At 40.0% G+C, this 20,557-nt stretch overlaps 1 protein-coding gene across 1 annotated transcript; it reads right to left on the bottom strand.

Annotated features, from left to right (window-relative positions):
* Positions 1–3,445: 3,445 nt before the first annotated feature.
* stmn4 (stathmin-like 4) lies at positions 3,446–19,087 on the bottom strand (the record flags this gene model as incomplete). Its single annotated transcript, XM_084000799.1, has 7 exons — positions 3,446–3,477; positions 4,533–4,598; positions 15,047–15,095; positions 16,746–16,937; positions 17,979–18,184; positions 18,659–18,754; positions 19,075–19,087. 7 exons carry the CDS (start codon positions 19,085–19,087, stop codon positions 3,446–3,448), a joined length of 654 nt encoding a protein of 217 aa, XP_083856925.1.
* Positions 19,088–20,557: the final 1,470 nt, after the last annotated feature.

The raw sequence follows: 20,557 nt of genomic DNA, 5'->3' as shown, positions 1-20,557 counted from the left end.
GACTTCACAACAACATCTGCCTTAATTTTACAACACCTGCAAAAAAAGCAAAGAAGACTGATGCCTTAAACATTCCTTGTTTCTAAAGCAACAGTAGCCAGGTTTTCTTGCTGTTTTGCATGAAGAAGAAGAAATTGCTTAGAAATATGACATTATGAATGGTCTGTTTTCACAGAGGGGTGTTGTGCAAATGAGCTGGGGTCAATTAAACATGACAGTGGATTTCCAGTCGGCTACATCTGGCTGCCTACAGTCTGATAAAGAGGCAGCATGTCTTCTTGAATTAAGAAAGAATATTTTTCCATTTCATTTTTGTGATACGTTGCTTTGTTTTATAGTCTGAAAAACCACCAAACAACTGTCTCAGTACGTTGTTACTCAATTTGGCACATTTTCAATTGCAAACTGCATTAAGCAGGTCAATGGAAACACCTGTAGAGAGAGACTGGAGGTGATGTGCAGTGAAGGACCACAGCTTGAACCACTGTGGTTGGTCCTAGTGTTGGACTGGAGTAGGGGAGACCACATTTTCAGAGTTTTGGTCTTGTGTCTGAATCAGCTTTTACTCAGTCCAGCTGGATTCTGGATTTTTTTCTGAAGAGTAGTCAAGACCACAGCTGCAGTGAAATGTTTTAACAGCAGAGAGACATCACTCACTCACTTTGGTAATGAATTCAATAACTTAAAGATAATTAAAAATGTTTTACAAAGGACTATGCTTGTGTAACCATCTGAAAAACTTGGTTGCACAAGTGTCACCAGCGGGAGGAGACTTTAGCAGGTTCTGTGCTGTGTTTTCCATTTAGGCCAAACTTTGTTTCAATTAAATATGGTACAGATTTCATAAAGGTTATGGTTGTAAAGGTCACTGAGTTGAGCAGGCCCCCATATACAGAGGCTGCAGCCCCCCCTGCTGTGCCCTCTGCTGCAGGGCGTTCCCCCTCTCTCTGCCTCTACTATCAATTAAAAGCAAAAAGCCTAGAAAAATACAAAAAAATGACCATTTCTTTTTAGCTGCGGAATAATGTAAATATCAAACCATGTGATTATTATGAGTACTGGCACTGAATACAGTAATGGTCTTGGAAATGGTCTCGCGTTGGTTTGGTCTCTGTCTTGGATTTGGACTTGGTCCTGCGACCCCCGCCCCTCCTTGGTCTTGGTCTTGACTCAGTCTTGACCGGGTCTCAGGTTAGGTGGTCTTGACCACAACACTCCTACACCTACTACACCTTCATGGTATGCACTCATTCACTCATTGTGTTACATATTTGCATTTGTGTTTCCAATTTGATGACAATATTTCCTTAAGATGTCTTGTTGTGTGTATTTGCATGTGTTTTTGGTCTCCATGTAATGGTAATATGAAAGTAGTCAGACACTGACAGTAAGTTGCACAGTTTGTTTGTTTCACTACGCACAGGAAATCACTGCACCCACTCTCAGTAAATGTGTCCTGTGGTCTCGTTGATTTTGCAGGGCGCCAGCCCCCACTGTGTGTATTGTTATTGGTTTTTTCAATCTTTTTGTGAGTGTAAATTTGTCTGGGAAATGCTGTAAACTGGGAACGATTAATCCCTTGGACATATTTCATCTGGAACCATAATAGTCCATGTAATTAGGCTATAAGCCAAAATGGGGGTCAACCTTGAACAAATTGCAACAGAAGCAAACTCAACTGATTTTGTATCCTCAACATGTCCTTAGTGAGGGAAAAAAGTCCAGAAGAATCCCATAAGGGGAAAGTTTCCAAAAAGACCAAAAATATAACCCGTTCATACGCCTATTAATTATTTTTCTCATGTGATAGGGTCAAATTTTTAACCTTTCGATATCTTACATTAAGACAAATAAAAAATGTATTACAAGTTTTTTGAAATTGTTTGTTAACATGAGCAAATTTGCATAAATCAGCATAAATTCCACCGTTGTGACAGCACAGGTATAAATAAAGGTGCTGTGGTGGTACCAACATGAAAATTGGGATGAGTTGACTCACTCAACAAGAAACCACTTGAAATTCCGAGATGGCTGCAATTTTTCAAGATGGCCGCGGCCGCCAGGTATAACATACTCTTTTCTTAAGGAGGTGAAGCTGCTGAGATCAGGGAGCTCCAGCAGAAGGACACTTGTCTTCTGGTGGTTGTTTTGATCGAACAGTTCTTTAATAAAATATTCTTGGCACTTTTGCCTTCAATGATAGAGAGATATACGGACCCAGCCCCAAATCCCATCTCTGCAATAATAATTAATAAAGACTGGTTTAAAGTTCCTTCTTCCTCCCTGTCTCTATGTATTACTGCTCATGGGTATGGTCATATTAAGTTTTTTACAATAATATGTCAACAGGATTGAACAAGACATTTTCACCTGCTATACCCAGTGTTTAGATCAGGTGTTGTATGTACGCAAATTAGCCATAGGCTACGTAATTAGATTATGCCCTGTTTGCTCATGTTGACAAAGACTTTCAAAAAACTTGTTATACATTTTTTGTTTGTCTTAATAATCAACTGGGTAATTTTCATGGAGATATCTAAAGGTTAAAAATTTGACCCTATTCACATGAGAAAAATATTTAATAGGCGTATAAATGGGCTATATTTTGGCCTTTTTCAAAGCTTTCCCTAATGGGATTCTTTGGTTTTTTTTTCCCTCACTCAGGACATGTTGAGGATACAAAATCAGTTGAGTTTGCTTCTGTTGCAATTTGTTCAACCTTTTTTCATAAAATGATTGATTGGACTATAAATGAATTCTTGCTTCACTTTAGTGTGGGAGTCAAGTCCCACACAGTCACAGACACTTACTGACCTTCAGAGTGAGGACACCACGGCTCTCAGCCAGGTTTACCATCAGCCAGTCACACATATGAGGTGGTTGGGGGAACGCGGCATCTTCGTACCCACACGCGGCATCTTGGCTCCATTGTGTGACTTGACTGGCTCTGATCAGTCTGCAGATAAGACCCACCACTCGGGTCTGGTACCAACCCCCCTGACAAGCTCGAAACCACCACCGCTATCCAGGACACGAGGCCACAAACTCTACACCCACGGCTGACTCATATCAGTTGTATTGAGCTTGTGCAGCTTGTCTCTGCATCGTATCTTTTGTTTCAGCAAAAGGCATGTTTAGTTTTAGTTTTTCTTTACTAGCGAGGTGTTTCGCAGCAACTGTTTGGAATACAGTAAACAAAATGCTGACGTGTGTGACTGTGAGAAGTAGAGCATACTGGAAAGCATCAGGACTAGTGGCTGCTGTCACCTGTTTTGGTATCAAACCTTAAGAAAAAGCTTATGATAATTGGATTGTTGTCAGAGAAGTTGTTTTTATTCTATGATGCACTAAAACTAATATTTTTTTCCAGTGGGAATTTCCAAAGTTCACAAATTAACACTGGTATTTCACATATTTATAAAGTAAAATCATAATATTGTAGTCATTATCTCTTAATAGGAAGGTCATAAAACACAGCTTAAAGAGAAAGGTTCAGGTTAAGAAAACACATAGAAACAGACTTCACCTCTGTAACACGCACATAAGTCTTACAGCGCAGTGAGTCATCATTTCCTTATCCTTTGAACCACAGCGCAAAACGTCAGTAATATTTAATCTGTGATCAATAATCACAAGATCACATTAGAAGAAAGTCACAGCATAGTGATTTGTTGTTGAGGTTGAGGCAGATAATCTAGTGTGGCCCTGATCCTCCCATGTGTCTCCCACAACTGAAACTTCATAATAAATTTGATTTGGTTGATTTGTCCTTTAATGTCAGATGCAAAACACCAAATGAGGCAAACGGAAGAAGGTGGGACAAAATGCTGCAATGACTCAGAAATTGAGTTGCTGGTCATAAGCATAGACTGTAAAAAGAATGGACGTAGCGTCCGTGACGTCACCCATTGGTTTTGGGGAGTCGTTTTTGTGACTCAAATATGGCGGCCTGAACAGCGCCATGTTGGATTGGCCGGCCGAGAACCCGCCCACTGGCCGCAAAGCAGCTGTCCATGGAGCTGCTCTGACCTGTCACTCAACGTTTCCGTGCCCTAATTGGCCAGAGTTTTAACCTAATATCAATCAATCAATCAATCAATACAACTTTATTGTCCCTGCAGGGAAATTTGTCATGGACAGTCATGTGCCGCAAGTAACTGCATTACATAAGTACACAAAACAGATAAAAAACCAGTACATTTGACATTCTTTGCACAGTTCTCACATAAACACAACTCTCCCATTCACACAGATACATATAAATATGGTAGATAAAAAGTACTGATGAGAACTATTAAAAACTCAAATAAAGTGCAGGAGTGTCAGGAGCATTAAAAAGATATAATAAAATTAAAAATTTAAAAAAAATTTAAAAAGCCGAGGGGATTGCAGTTTTTTGAACGTGGAAGTGAGCTTCACTTCTCAGACCGACAACTGCCCCCTTGGGAATAAGTAGGAACAGAGGAACATGGGAACAGTATGAAGAGAGAAGTTTAGTTATTTTTTAATTAGGGGCAGGCAGCATAAGATACCTTCTTCTTCTTCTTCTTCTTCTTCTTCTTCTTCTTCTTCTTCTTCTTCTTCTTCTTCTTCTTCTTCTTCACAATAAGCATTTCAATTTTTAAAATTCTTACCAAACCAACCACACGTGCTACAGTTTTGCAGTTTTCACCAAAATGTATCCCCAGTAGAAACGTTTGTACACTTAAACTCTGTGCAAATGATGGAGTCCATCACTCTATTTTTTTTCAAAAACTGTAAAACGTATTGAACCTTTCTTGTCCCACAATTTTTGCTCAGTTGACACCAAATTTGCTACCTTGCATCTTCAGACCTTAACAAACTAAACAAAACCTGTCCACCAGCACATCGACAGCACGTGAATTCAATACAAAAACCGGGCAAAATGTGCTCTCTCTTTTGGACTATGGCCTTTTTTGGAGTGCAGTCATTTCATGAGTTACCTTTTGATGTGAGGCTAAGCTTAGCAGCTAAAATGTTGAACTATTCCTTTAAATCCAGACAAACCTTAACATTGCAGGTGCATAACTGAATAGCAGAAGTACAGTTACTCATTTAAAAGAATTTTTAATAAATTTGAATATCAATTTATTAATTGTTTACAAAAATGTAGTGAGTTATTGGTAATGACTTGTTTCAGTGTTGAATGGCTTGTTAGGGTTAGGGTTATTATCATAAGCTGCTTGTGCTTATAATCATTATGACAGCCAAGTTTCCATGATGCAGGTTGCAGGACTGCAATGTTGTAGTGTTTATTTTCCAGAGAAGCTGCTCATGTTTTATTATTACAAACTTTAAGTGGAGACTTTTCACAGTCTGCAAGCAATGCATACATACAACATTTCTACATCATAATCAGTTATCTGGTTCAGTCACAATTGGTCATTTTTCCATCGATTTGCTTGTTTCTGTTTTGTGGGACATTTTGTGTGTTGCATGGTGTTAGTGTCAAACAGCATTCAGTTCTCTAACCATCTCTCTGTACTACACATCCAGTACAGCTGTGCTCCAGTTCGTGAGCTCCTTACTCATATGATGCATAAGGAGAAAAGATGTTATCACATGCTGATTTATTACCAGAACTCCCGTCAGCATTTCCTTGACCTACATTGTTTAGAGTGCGTTGGCATCAAGACAAAGCAGTCACTTGAAATGGTTTTCATGTGACTCAGATGAAGAAAGAAACAAAGTGTGTGTTAAGGCCAAATTATATGTAAATGTGAAGGTTTGTCTTAGTTGAACTGCATTTGACAAAATAACATCAACAACCTCTCATTACTTATTGTTTGAGGGTTATCTCTTCTTTGAGGCCACATTTGTGCTTTCAGTCGTAGATTTAACTTTTTAAGTGAGATCCAATTCCTATTTGGAGAGGATACCATATATAGTGACCTGTTTAACTTGGGTTTGGTTTAACAAAAGCTCGTCGGGTTTTATTTGGAGTTTCCAGCCTAAGTTGCAGGTTTTCACATCAGCGTTTTTTTCATAACCTTGTTTCTTTTTCCCATAAAAATAAGTAGTGCAGTGTTTTCACAGCCACGTCTAGAAGATCTAAGGTGATGGAACGCTTTCACACGTTTTCACAAGTTGCAACAGGTCAGACAAACCTCACACGGAAATTTTGTTTTTTCAATACTGTGACTTGATTATGAAAGGTCAGGTAAGGTGTGAGTGAAAAGAACCTCAGAGATGCTGAACATTAAAGAGAAAGTAAAAGTTACTTGAATAAAAATGTAAGAAGTAGGTTAGTTAACCACAGTACAACAGACACAAAGACAATAAGACAGATACATTACATGCATGTGTAGAGAGAACTGATATTAGATGGACAGGAAGGAAGACACCGATGGCCGAGCTCAGAGGCATTGCATTTATCTTGTTTAACGATCAAACTTGTGTATCTTTAAAATCAGCGACAGTCATAGCGGAAATGCACTCCTGCGAATCTTGTCAGTACACATCAGCACAGTCTGCCTGTATATAAACACAGACACAACGAGACAGCCGAGTGAAGATCCACAGCCAAAGTTGGGCTCTGAAGTTGGCCATGCTGCTGGTGAGTTGGACTGCTCAGCTTTTCTTCATCTCATATCAACCATCCCACCATTAGTTTATTTGACACAGTGTGAACTGGGTGAAATTACACGAAAACTGAAAGTTTCATCCTTGAGGATTTAACATTGAGTAAAAACCAGAGAGCTGTTTGAAACTTTACTATTGTATTATTCAGTTCAAAAACCAACAATACCATGTGCATTCAAATATTGACTTATAATACTTAGAATTGAAGTAGGCCAATGAAAAACTACTGAAGAAAACTGAAGTTTTGCATGGAATGTGTGAATTATAATCAATCATCATTCTGTCAGTAATTGAATTAAAAATGTCCATGCATGGAACAAATAAAAATGAAATTACTTAATATTTTCAATTACTAAATTAATTAATTGCTATTTACTTGAAAATCCACCCTTTTCCTCCTTTAATTGAGCTGTTTAAGCTGGTTGTTTTTCACAGCTCTGAACTGATGAAACGTTTAAATCCCCTGATGTGCTCTACTGTGTTGTGGTCTAGTTCTTGAGAGCTGTGTTGGTGCTGGGCCTGGTCACATTGGTACACAGCACCAGGAAAGGACAGTCTGTCACGGCCAAGTCGAAGAGGGTAAAGGGCAAGATGGTGAGACTGGTCATGCATCCTTCCATGGTACCTCAGATCACCAGCATGTCTCCCTCATCCATCGCCAACATGTCTCTGTCTCCGTGGACATACAGGTGTGGTAGCAGTGCCTATACTCTGAGAGCCCTCAATGGCCTTTTTCATTCATGGCTTTGCATGTGTTAAAAGAAAAAGTCAGCAGTCTGAGTTGTTTTTCTCTTTCCACGCCTCTTCAGAGAAACCTATGTGGCATCTCGGTTGCCCCAGAGGATCTCCCATGCTCAGTGCCAGACCTCTGGCTGTCTGAGCCTGCAGGGAGATGGTGAGGATATTTCACTGGAGGCTAAACCCATCTACTACCAAGTCCTGGTCCTGCACAGGTGAGGCCCTGGAAGTCCAGCTGCCGATGCTTTCATTTTTGTTTGTGTTTTTTTTTTATATATATATGTTTCTGATTTTGTTTCTTGTGCTAAAGTTATTCTTGCGTGCATGCTGAGTTGGGCCTAAATTAAAGACAGTTAGATGCAATTATAGAGCAGTTTTCTGTCTTAATTTGAAACATTTCCTGTGGGTAAAAAAGCTGCTCAGGAAGGACAAAAACAGAGCTGGCATCAATCACAAATGTATACCATGCATGCACATAAACAGTCCGAGAATGATTAAAATGTTATTCATAAAGCATGAGGAAGTGAGCATTATAGCATGTAAAACTGACATATTCACTGGCAAAATCATTTTTATTGTGGCTTGAAGCAGTGATATGGAATTTAGCTGGTGTTGCATTCACTGTACTAAATGAATGGAAAGGTCATTTTGACATATTGAATGACTTCATTCCATTTCCTTTGGTTTCATCCCAGTCCATGGTCATGACCTGCACTGTCAAATTCAACAAAATGTGATACTGTTGTTTTTAATAATCTGACGATGACACCATCCATGTATATTCAGCTGTGAATTATTTTCCCATCTCACTGCAGAGACCGGAGTCAAAAGCGAAATAACAGAGGAGAGAAGAGAGGAAGGAAGAAGTACAGCTTCAGACTGGCTACGGAGATGGTCGCAGTGGGCTGCACCTGTGTGCGGCCCAGTGTCGTACCACATCAGTAACACACAGGAGCTCTGACGGTAGCTGGTCTGCTGGTGTGATGTCATTGTTTATTTCAACCCAGCAAAACGCACAGTTTAATAAGTTATCACTGGTACACAGCACCAGAAAAGGACAGTCTGCCTAAAAAAAACCCTCTTTCATACCACAAAGTCTTAAATAAATGACTGTGTGGTATAAAAAATATTTTCTGTGTGTTTTGGCACTAGCCTGTTCCTGGTTTGTTGTTCATGTTAGCTTTCCAGCTGCAGCAGACATGTATTTTATTAAGGTGAATATCACTTGTGCCACTGATCACAATGATCCTGTGTTTCTTTCCGCCCCCTTGAGGTGAAAAATGACACAATGCAGTTTTAATCCAGTAAATGCATTGTTTTTGTTCTCAGTATTATTCTTATCATTTTTCTCCATCACTGTAATCTCTGAAGTCAACCTGCTCCTTTGCTTTACTGGTCATGTGCTTTGAAAATGTTCAGTTTTCCAGACACACAATCAAACATAATCCCAACATGAACTGGTCTTGGGTCTTTCATTCATCACTGGTCTGGATCATGCAGACCCTGCTGAGATACAGTTATCAAAATACTGTCATTTTGTTCATCAGTTTATAAATTGTAAAATTTTAAACCAATTTTACACAAACATCATAGGTCAAAATTGGTTGATGCTATTGTACCGAGTCATGGTGTACCTGCAGATCTCAAGGCCTTGTATTATTATGGTCTTGGGACATTCTGCCTCTAGGGGGCACTACTACAACTGCAAAAAGTTTGTATCTCAGAATTGACTTCATGGATTTGTACAAACTTTGGTCTATGTGTTCTGACTGGGACTCAATCTACATTCCAAAGACAGTGTGCACCTACAATTTTCAGAGAGCAACTAAAAGGAGCCAGGCAGTAGGAAAAAAGGCTGATATGTGGAAAACATGTACCATGAAAGTGATTTGGAATACTTTTGAAAGAATCTAAGTTATTTGTTTATACTCTTCTGTGACACAACTTCTACATACAATAAATATCCGGTGTAACAACAAAATTGGCTCAGTGTGTCTCTTGGTCTTGAGGTCATGGTGCAAAACAAAACACTGTCAGATTATAAAATAACATCAGCTCTGTTGGTTCAAAATGAAAGAAACAACAACACAGTAATTCAGATTTCAGATCAGTGATAATATATTATATCAAGATGCTGGACGATCTGAATTTCCCTCCTAGGGATTAATAAAGTATTTTCTATTCTATTCTATTCTATTCTATTATATTCTATAGGCTACTCTCATTAGGAAGAAACCTTTTTTTCTCTCGAGTGCATGGAGGATTTAAAAACGTTGTCTTTGGCTTCACTATGACACATCTCTATAATGAACACCCAACACATCGTCAGTTACTATAAAATACATTCATCCCACTCTGAGTGGCTGCTGACCTCAGTACAAACTGACCAATGGTGTGACTGGATCACTACCTGTGTCCCAGCTGGAGGCTGCATGCATTTGAAGACTTCATCTCCCAAGTTTAAAGGCTCCAGCTGTTGGCTGCTTCATGTTCCAACGTATCCCACAATGCATTTCAATCCCGTTGGATTATTGTACTGAGATTGCAGCAGTGGCTACATTGAAATAAACAAACATGTTCTACCTCCATGTCCCAGAGAATTCCCAGGGAGTAATCAGCTGAACCGGCTACAGCTGGTAAGGTTGCTAGGCAATGGGAGCCGCACTTTGGGGAGGCCTGGGAACGCCACAGACGTCTCCAGTGTAGACTGTCTCATCACCAGTGCTGTGTTCCAGTACCAGCTCAGCCATGTTGGACAGGATGTAGACCAGAAGTAAAACCCAAAACCCTTTGGTTGGTGGATGTTTGAAGGACAGAGGTGACTGGCCACTGTGGTGGTCCAGCCCTTTGCTCTGCCCCCCCTCCTCCAGCAGACCTGCTGGCTCCACTGCTTTACCATTACAGTAAGATCAACACATCTGTGTTGCTCGGTTGTTGTAGCTTATTCTGCTATGTTCAAAATGACCAGATGAGACTCTGCTTTAAAACTGATACAGTCTGAACTGAATATAAAGGTAAGGCCCACATCTCTTCAGCAGCAACAACTCACTAACTTCCAAACAACTATAGCTGTTTCCGACCCACAGCTTTATGGGTAGTGGAGTTTATTTAACCTCATGTAATTATTATCTGTACGTCACAAATCTTGTAACTGTACAACCTTATTATCATTCAGTGTGTCACATTAATTCTTATTCTCATCAACAAACATTAGTTAAAATCAAATACAGATACAACAGCAATCAGTGCTGGTGATGTCATCCTCTCAAAGTGCTTTACATGTTGTGCCAGGGAGAATAAATTACAGATAGTGAGTCCTCAATCTTACTGTAATTTGTTCTGTGTGCACAACATTTTCTTTTTGTGTCAGTGTTGAATTCAAAGTCACCAAAAGATTTGATCCTACTCCTGAAGCCAGTCCAATGATATGTGTGTGTTTTCAGGACACCACTTTGACTGTTTTGACCATTTTAAGGTCAGTTCATACACGATACCTGTGAACTGCATGAACTCTGATAATTACCACCACAATAAATTGATAAAACTTGCTGTCTTGATCTCATATTCAGACCAGCTCCATTTCAATCAGCTATACTGCATCAAAAGGCAGTGTGTGCATGTCAGTACATCACAAGGAATAATCTAATAAGAAAAGACATTTGATACTCCACTGTGGTTCAGTAGATGGAAGTGAATAAAATATAGGGTGACTGTTAATTCCTGCAGGAAACCAGGTCATTCCAATGGCTTCACATGCCTTTTCCTGCTGCTACTGTTAACTTAAATTCACTATTGTCATGGTTCATGTTAATACACTGTAGTGCATTCAGAGAGCTGTGTGTGTACATTGTGTATGTGTGTGTATTGTGTGTACAATGTGGACCTGGTTGGATCGGAAACATGACTCAGCGTGTTCCCTCGTTATTTACGTTTTTTCTTTACCTGTCAGCTGATACAGAGACTGACACAATGTAACTTTAGTTTTAGCTTTGAGTTTTACCAATCAGATAAGGTAAGTAGTTGTTTGACTTTGAGAAGACAGACTGTACTGGCACCATACTGAGAAAAATACAACACAGGTTTTCTTAGTTTTGGTGCAGTCATGGTTCATGTCATCATTTTCCTCTTGGTGTTCATCAAGACAACTTTAAACTTTGTACATTTGCCACATTCAAAGTGTCTTCCCAAGCCGGGTAACCTTAATAATGTAATATCAAGTAGCCTATAATGGAATAATATCTTTGTGCTTTTATAACTGTTAGTGAGACATTGATGCCTTGGTTGTTCCTCAAATCTGACCTGAAAGGTTTCTGTGGAGATATCCATGTTCACCAGGGGATGATGTGAAAATGTTTTCTTTATTTTCAGTAGTCAGTGTCCAGGACATCTTCATGCCTTAGAAGATGGCTCCCTTTGGGTAGATTTTCCAGGGACATTTTGATGCCTTGGAGAAAGACTTCTCCAGAGAAATCTCCAGGAAGATATGCACAGGAAAACTCTGCATATCTTTCTCCAACCTGGCAGCATAAAGATGTAAAATCCTGGACATGAATACGTTGAGGTAAGGATTATGTGAATGGTTACTGTGTTGGTTGGATGGTGTAAAAACATTATCTTTATTTTCCGATGGTCAGTGTCCTGGACATCTTCATGCCTTGGAAGTTGGCTACCTTTGGATAGGCTGTATTTTCCAAGGGATTTCTTCGATCTGACCTGAACAGTTTCTGTGGAGATATCCATGTTCATGGGAGGATGATGTCAAACTTTTTTCTTTATTTTCGTATATTATCATTAAGACCATCATCACTGTTTTGTGTTTTTTTTTTTTTTTTGTGTAGTTGTTAGGATCATAATTTTCCTTCCTCAGCTTGAACAATTCCATTTTCATGTTTTTCCATATTCCATGTTGTAAACGTTTTTCTTGTCTGTAACAACATCTATATACTGTATGTCTGTCCGTCCTGGGTGAGGGATCCCTTCTCTGTTGCTCATCCTGAGGTTTCTCCTGGTTTTCCCTGTTAAAAGGGTTTTCTATGGAGTTTCTCCAGTGGATGTGAGGGTCTAAGGACAGAGGATGTTGTTATGATGCCATGTAAAGCCCTTTGAGACAAACTGTTTGTAAAAACGGGCTATACAAATAAAGTTGCCTTGCCTTGCCCTCAACCTGACCTGAAAGTTTTTTGAGATTCACCAGAGGTATCTACTCAACTACTGTTTATTTTTGTTTAGTCATCGTTAAAATTACCATTTTCCTTTTTGTTGTCATGGAAATACGGAGATATGACTGTTCCCCAGACGTCGTAGTTATCTACATATTTTATCTCTTTTCTTTTCGTGTAGTCATTGTTCATTTTCCGTGCATTATCATTTTCAGATAAATCCATCCCTTGGTTCTGCTGTTTTCCACCTACTGCAGGAGGATACCCATGATGCACTGAGGGAACTCTTTCTCTTTCCCTCTATTTTGTTGCATCATTCCATGTCACTGACGCTGCTTTTTTCTGTCCAGTAGTTTTGTGCTCGTCCCCTCTCTGTCCTCATTCTGCAGGTGTCTCCGCCTTGAGCAGCAGGATCCAGATCTGCCACAGATCACCATGATCAGCAGTGTTAACCTTTTACTGTAATGTATTAACAATCATCAGTATTGCTGTGCATGCTCTCTCTCTCTCTCTCTCTCTCTCTCTCTCTCTCTCGCCAAGTTCTTGTTCTTTGTCAGAATTGTTGGGTTTCTCTCTATGATAAAGTAGAGTCTTTACCTTACTCTGAAAAAGTGACTTGCAATAAAATTGATCATCTAATCATCCATATCTCCACAAATCTTCATTCAAATGCTGCCACATTTGCTGCTTGTCATGTCATGTCTTGGTCTACAGGTCATGTCTATTACATTTCTGGTATGAAATGCAAAGAAAATTCACTATAATTAATCATTATACTTTGTTGTCAATTTGCCTCTTCCACTATACCTTAACTGCCTCGGATCACATTTCATTTGTCATTTTGCGTCCAAACATGCAATTGAATTCTCTTTATTAGTAAAGCTCTAGTGTTTATTTATGAATCTGCAGTTTTTTGTACTTTATTGTTGGCTTCATTTCTCAAGGTTGAGGCATTGTGCGTGTACAGGTGTGTGCGGAAAATCATATAATCAATATGGAAATGACGAGAACAAGAGCAGAGTGCAAGTTCAGTCAAGCTGTTTTTACTGACCATGCCAAATAGATACAATCAACCCAGCCTCGAAGATATACAGCGACACACAGTTACAGCAAGTACAAACCCCGAGTTACAACTCCCCTGTTACAGTGCAAACACTTTTAGACACTTCAATCAAGTCAGTATGACTCAACAACTCGAGCAAATTTCATCTTTCTCTTTACTCTTTTCGGTTTTAATTCCCTTGAAAATCAAAAACTGACAATCAGCGCGCACAGTGACACATGCCAAAGCAAACAGAGACTACTGGTTATCCAGAGAAGCCCCAAACTCATACTGCCAAAACCAAATGTGTACCAATCCTCCACGTCTGTAGCTCAATACCTTGCCTCCTTGTGATGTTATTGTTGTTGTACTGTATATATACCCACTGTTGTTCTTGTATGCATGTGCTTTTGAGTTGTGCTTAATGAAATAAGAGTGCAATCAGTGCCCTAATCTAAGAGACTCAAATGCATGTAACTGATCTACAACTACACTACAGTTAAAAGTTTCACAAAAAGCCTGAAAATACAGCAGTGCCTCCTCACTTTTCAAGCTTTTTTTTCTTCTTCTTCATTTTTTCATTTTTAGATTTTACTCCCTTCGAGCACCATAGAAAGAAACAGAAGCCTGATTCTTATTCTAATCATAAGCCATTAAGTGTAAGTTTAGCACACAGATGTCCCCAGACAGACCCAACAATCCCAGAAATCGCGCAGCAGAGAATTAGCGTGAGAGCAGTGGACCTATAGGGAAAACCAATTTTATTGTATTTTTTAATTCAGATGCTTTTGTGTTTTGTGAATTGACTGGTGAGTCCTCTGTAAATTAAAGCCTCGGTTTGGATTGACTATAGTCCAAACTCTGGAACTACATCTGTGTGTCCAATGTAACTCAAACACATCATACTGGTTTTCATCTTGTACTGGGTAATTATTTAGATTTCAGCTCCTTCCTTCATACAAACAGTCTAATTATAAAGGAACTGTGTTGCTGTAGCGTTCACTGCCCAACAGTCAGGGAAACACAGCTCAGATATTACACAGGCAACTAAAGCAATTCCTTACTTTGTGACATGAGAGAGCTGTAATTTAATCTTTTTTCTTTTTTTCTTTTTCTTTTTACCTCCCCTGCTGTGATGCAGCTTTCATTCCTCACCAAACAACAGCAGCTCCTCTTTTAAATGTTTGTTTTGATGCCACCCCACCTCCCTCCCACTTTCATTTTTAGAAAAAAAAGGCAAACGATTTATTTTTGAGTGTCAACATCAAGAGTTGGTTCAACTTTGTACAACTTGTTCAGAATCGTTTCAGCATACATCAAATATTAAAACTTCTCTTTTTCTCTTTGTTCGAGTTGTTTTTCAGTTCTTTTTTTCTTTCCTGCACTGTTTTGAATTTCGTTTTTTTTACTGACTCAAAAAAACTCCCAGTCCTGCTCCCTCTTTCTCTTTCTTTCTTTCTCTCTCTTTCTCTTGACTCCCTGGCTCCTGTCATCTACCGGCAGGCTTCCTCCTTCAGCTCCTTGTTCTTCCTCACTTCTTCTGCGTGTTTGTCCTGCCAGACAAACACAGACACAGCAACATCACAGTCATTAGTATTCGTGAATGTGTTAGCATTAATCAGGCAGATGCCAGCAGAACGAGGGAGCGGCTCGGCGACTCTTGATAAAGACTTGAACGGGGGAATGCGGGAAGAACGCAAAACTCTCTCTCAACTCATATAATATTCATGATTACTGATCAAGCTTGTGAGCGATGTTAAAATAGAACAAGAAGCCTGGTTTAGAGCTGAAGGCTCGACTGCACTCAAAGAAACATTCAAACACACAGTTTACAGCCTGGTAATAAGCTGGTATAAAAACTGTGAAATGAATAACTAGACAATCTTTTTATAAGATCAGTACAACTTTCATGTGTGTATGAAACTACACACAGGAGCCAATCAGCTCCTTTTTCCATATAATATGCTCTTAATGAACAGCAGCAGCAGCAGCAGCAGCCGTGGACGTTGTGATCATGGTGTCTCAAAGGGAAACAACACAAACAAGTGTACACATTTCTGCTCATGAAGAAACAGGCTCGTGACAGACTGATGTGTCTGCTTGCTTATTCAGGATTGTATGAATGACAGGCTAATCTGGGTTCAACGATCTTCGTTTGTTCAGCCAAATGCTAGTTGGTAGAAGACTTTGTTACTGGGAATCTACACTTAAAACAACGTCATATTCAATGATGACAAAACTGTATAGAGGAATATTGAAACTAACCTACTTTAAGTAAGTACATTTATATTTATTTGTATAGCATTTCTCACAGAGAAAACTCACAAAGTGCTTTATACTGTAGGATTAAAATACAAACCATGAATACAGACATTCATACAATGACACAAAGACACAGAACTAAATCATTGAAGACTGTCAAAGAGCTGTCTTCACTTTAAAGGGTTAATTATCATTATTTTTATTTTTTCAAAACCAGCTTATCCGGATGTTAATGGCATGAATATTTATGAAGGGTATAATGTGATCCATTCCATTCCATGATCATAATTTTTACTTGATTGATATCATTGTATAAACCGAGAAAATCGCTCTCCAGCTCTGATTTCATACTAAACTGGCTGTTTCGATAGTGTCCCCTGCAATGTATTACAGAGCAGGTTTGGGTCCAGCAGGAAATAGATTGCTTTCTGCAGTAAAAGGGCTGCGTGATACTGTTGAACTCAGGTTCAGGACCATGATGTAAGCATTTCTCCAAAACAAGAGCCGCATAAATAAGTTTGTCCCCCCCAGGGAACAAGTATGAGGACTCGTATACACTGGACGCATTTGGAAAGAACATAAGGAATATTAATCTACTGCTGGTGGAAAACTTGATATGACTGTTTCTGCCATGATGAATTTCTTCCACATGTTCTGTGGTAAGTGCAGACAGCCCCACTGCTCCCTGAGAGACTATTTTCAAAACCTGACCTTTTAGAAATCTGATCTTTTTCTATTTTAAAATCCATTGTCATTTGTTCAGTGATTCACAAGAGCAAAAAATACAACACAATGAACAATGGAAATAAGATCAATTTCCAATAACAGTTTAATCTGTTCAGACTTTGTTTCTTCAAATATCAGACCCTGGGTCTGAGGACACTGTAGCCATATGGCTCTATAACAAGCTGAGAGATAATCATATGAAGAGTGTACTGTACCTTCTCCTGCAGCCTCTCCAGCATGGCAGCCAGCAGGGCCTCCCTATTCTCCTTGTTGGCCTCCATCTTCTGCTCCAGTTTCTCCTTTGCGTTCTTGATGAAGTTGTTGTTCTCCTCGAAGGCCTTCTGGATGACCTCGCGCTCGTGCTCCCTCTTCTCAGCCAGGTGCTTCAGCAGCTCAGCCTCCTGGCACTGGGAGGGGATTGAAAGTATAAAGGGTGGACATTCAACAAGTGAATTTCACCTTTACAAAACACTCAAACTACAAATGGTAGCCTATGCCTGAACCTAGAGGATGGAGCCTTTGGAATCTGCAGCTTGCAGAGATCCAACAAAACACACCCACGCGGACACACTCCAAAAATAACAGAGGGTTGTGTGTTATAGTGGAGTCTAAAGACTTGAACTCCAGGTTGCAGACTCTTTAGAGATGAAAACTTAAGGTCAAATGCATGTTGGCGTGTAAAGGATATCCACAGGAGATGCTGTATGTGCCTATCGTTGTTTACTTTTCCACAAGGTTCAAGGTTATTATTATTGTCAGTTCAACCATATATACCAGACATACAGATGAATCCAAAAACTGTTTCTCACTGTCCCACGCTGACAGAATAAAATACAATACACAAGACAGGACATTACCTAACGCTAAAATAGAAATGTGATGACGTTTTACATCATCTGTGAGCACTGCCGCATGAAATAAAAAGTCATTTACACTACTAATGACTATAATTTGAGTGTGCTTCTATGTAAAGCAAAGAAAACTGCTAAATTTAGTCTCCATGGATGCGTTAGATGTTGCAGGTGTCCTCTGACTATTCTTTTGCAGAGCTCGTTCCCCAAACTCAGCTATATTTCCTCCCCCTTCACCTCTCCCCTCTCTCCCTCTTCCCCTGATGAATATGAGCCATTGTGTGTTTGTCCTTGCGTGATTGCCCTTCTACTTTCATGTCCCTCTTTTCATCTTCCCACCCTCCCTCTGCTCATGTTTCCTCCCTCCCTTTTCCATCCACTCCGTCACTCCCTCTTTCCTTTTATCCATTTCCACCCTATTTCACCCCCAGTTGATAAATCATGCCTCACACAAACAGAGCTGACAGACGTTTGACAATTGTTAAATGAGCCACAAATAGCTAAGGTTACAGATAAGGGTCAGGGCACGTCTAGTTGGGTCATGATGCTCAAACTCAGGTTGAGAGAAGCACCTTCCACTCCCCCCCCCCCCCTCACCTTTCGCCTCTCCTCAGCCGCCTCCAGTTTCTTCTGGATTTCCTCCAGGGATGGGTCGCGGCGCTGCGGCATGGAGGTGTTGAGCTCTGGCACGCCATCAAAGGACGGGGGCTTGAGGATGACCTCGAAGGCTTGGCCCGATGCCCGCTTGTTCAGCTCAATCACCTCCACGTCTTTGATGACGCACCAGCCCAGGTCCACTGCATCTGTTGGTGTTGGATGTTTAGGTTTACACACTTTGGAATGTTTTATGTTAATCACAGGCAAACACATATATTGTGTTTGGTGTATCATGTGGTTTGTGGTTCTTCTTTGCTTTGTATGTGTCTCTGTTTTAGTTTAACAAATTCCGGCATTTCCCAGAAAGACTTACAGTAACCCTTCTCTGGTGTTCGGGTCACAGGTTTTAAATGCATAAAAGTAGGGCTACCACATAGATTTGTTTATAGCATCAAGGCTTTTTGACTTTGTCAGGAACCTCTATTTAAACAAAATAAAACCAAACAAAATTCTAAAATGCTCTGTCAATTTTGACCCGGTTATAACGATAAGAACAATAGAGTTAAAACTGAAATAATAAGTGCAAAACCAAACTTTTCATAGATAAGGAAGTCTAACAACGTAACCAAGAGATGAGAAACAAGGATAAACAGATTACCAGAAAAAAACAAAAAAATTACCTTCTGCCTTGTACGTAGGTTTTTCTACTGTCTGTGGATTCCAGCAGGAGCAGAACAGAGACACCAGGGGGAGCTCTCTGACCTTCTCTTTGTAGGCTGAGGACACACATACACACACACATGCACATACACACACACAAACACACACACACACGCACACACAATATCATGCTTGACATTGTGTTTACTAAAACTGAATGATGAACCAGCGCTCAAGGACTGATGATGTAATTCTCCTCCTCAGTGACAGTGACTAGTCATCCTCATTGTAACAGGCACAGTAATAACACGATACATGATTCAGATAATAATAAACCTGCAGAGCTGTAACCATCCCAGCTGTTAGCAGAACATATACAGTGAAGCAGGAAAGTGCTGCTGTGAGGTGAACGGGTTTGTGCTGTGGTTGCATTTACCTGCCAGAGTCATCTTCTCACTGCGTAGGCTATGTGTGACTGTCCGGGGATGCTGAAGATCCTTCTCTCTCTGTCACAGACGGACATGCAGAGACACAGACACAGGGGAAGGAGTGAATGAAGCGGCTTCAAAGGTCACATAATGAATCTGAGTAGCAGAGAGAATTAACAAGACCAGAAAACTGCAGCACACTTGTATTAGCTCCTCCCATTAAGGTTTAATTCAACCAATAAGGGACCAGAGCTGGATCAAATGATAAATGTGGGTTAAAATAGAGAATCATTCTTCTCAGGGATACTGTGCCAGTTTGAATATCTTAGGGAGATGATCAAGTTGGGCAAGTGAACAAGAATGAATAATGAACCACTTTGATCCAAGGTCCTCCTCATCATCCTGTTCCCATGTCAACAGAAATCCCTCATCCCTCCTTTAATAGGAGATTTCAAACCCATACAGAACATACACAGAACAATGCTTATTATAAACACTGATGTATATCAATGATGTGTGTTCATTCTCACATTTTATTTATTTCTAATGTTTCCGCATATGGTAGCCTACTGGACATTTGCCAGAGAGCAGACTTCAACAATGTGTGCCTGATTTGTTTTTCCACAAAAAGCATTCCAGCATTCAAGTCATAAACATATTAAAAGTATATCCATTCTTTATGTCTTGCAAATATGTAAATAACATTAATAATTCCAAGATATCTTCTTCAGCAGCTGTGTAACAGAATTGATAGAAATCTAGGCTACATGTTTCCACCTGTTTCATTCAAGATGAACAGTTGCTTACACTAATTCTCCAGTCTCCTGCCATTACTGTAATGGAATACGCCATTTTTTTCTTGTCCATGACAAGCAGATAGACACAATCCTTTGGACCGTGCGTGCAGTAACAAGGGAGATACGGGCAGAGCTGGTGCACCGCTAATTATCTTAGCTCAAACGCTGGAAGTGTAGAGTTAGCCTGCCTCCATGGCATCTTGAGCGGTCAAATGCCGGTAACGGGACGAGATCGGTCAAAACGGAGGGTTCAAGCAAAGACGGTTTATTTTGGTTCAAGCTAGCTACATCGAGGGTAGGTTAGCTTCCTATTTCACAGTAAAAGCACAAATTCTATCGTCATGGTTTTCTGTATGTAAAGGGCAAAACGGGTGTTTTATTTTGTGAAAGTAACCGGAAAAAAACGGCCTAAAAATGTTTGAAATGTCGATAAAGTGATATATTTACAGAGTTTAGCTTCTGACTGCTGATTTCGGCTCGGGTAGGAGGCAGGCTAACACTACCCATACAGTATGCACTTCCAGCGTTAGAGCTAAACTAATTAGCGGTGCGCCAGCTCTGCCCGTATCTCCCTTGTTACTGCACGCACAGTCCAAAGGATGGTGTCTATCTGCTGGTCATGGACTCGGGAGTGAGGCAAGACACGAAAAAAAAAAGTTGGCGTATCCCTTTAAGGCATGAAGAAGAATGGTGT

Source organism: Trachurus trachurus (genome assembly GCF_905171665.1).
Source record: "Trachurus trachurus genome assembly, chromosome: 24".
NCBI classification, from domain to species: Eukaryota; Metazoa; Chordata; class Actinopteri; order Carangiformes; family Carangidae; genus Trachurus; species Trachurus trachurus.
Note: the sequence above shows the minus strand (reverse complement) of the source record. Positions and strands in the feature narration are given on the sequence as shown.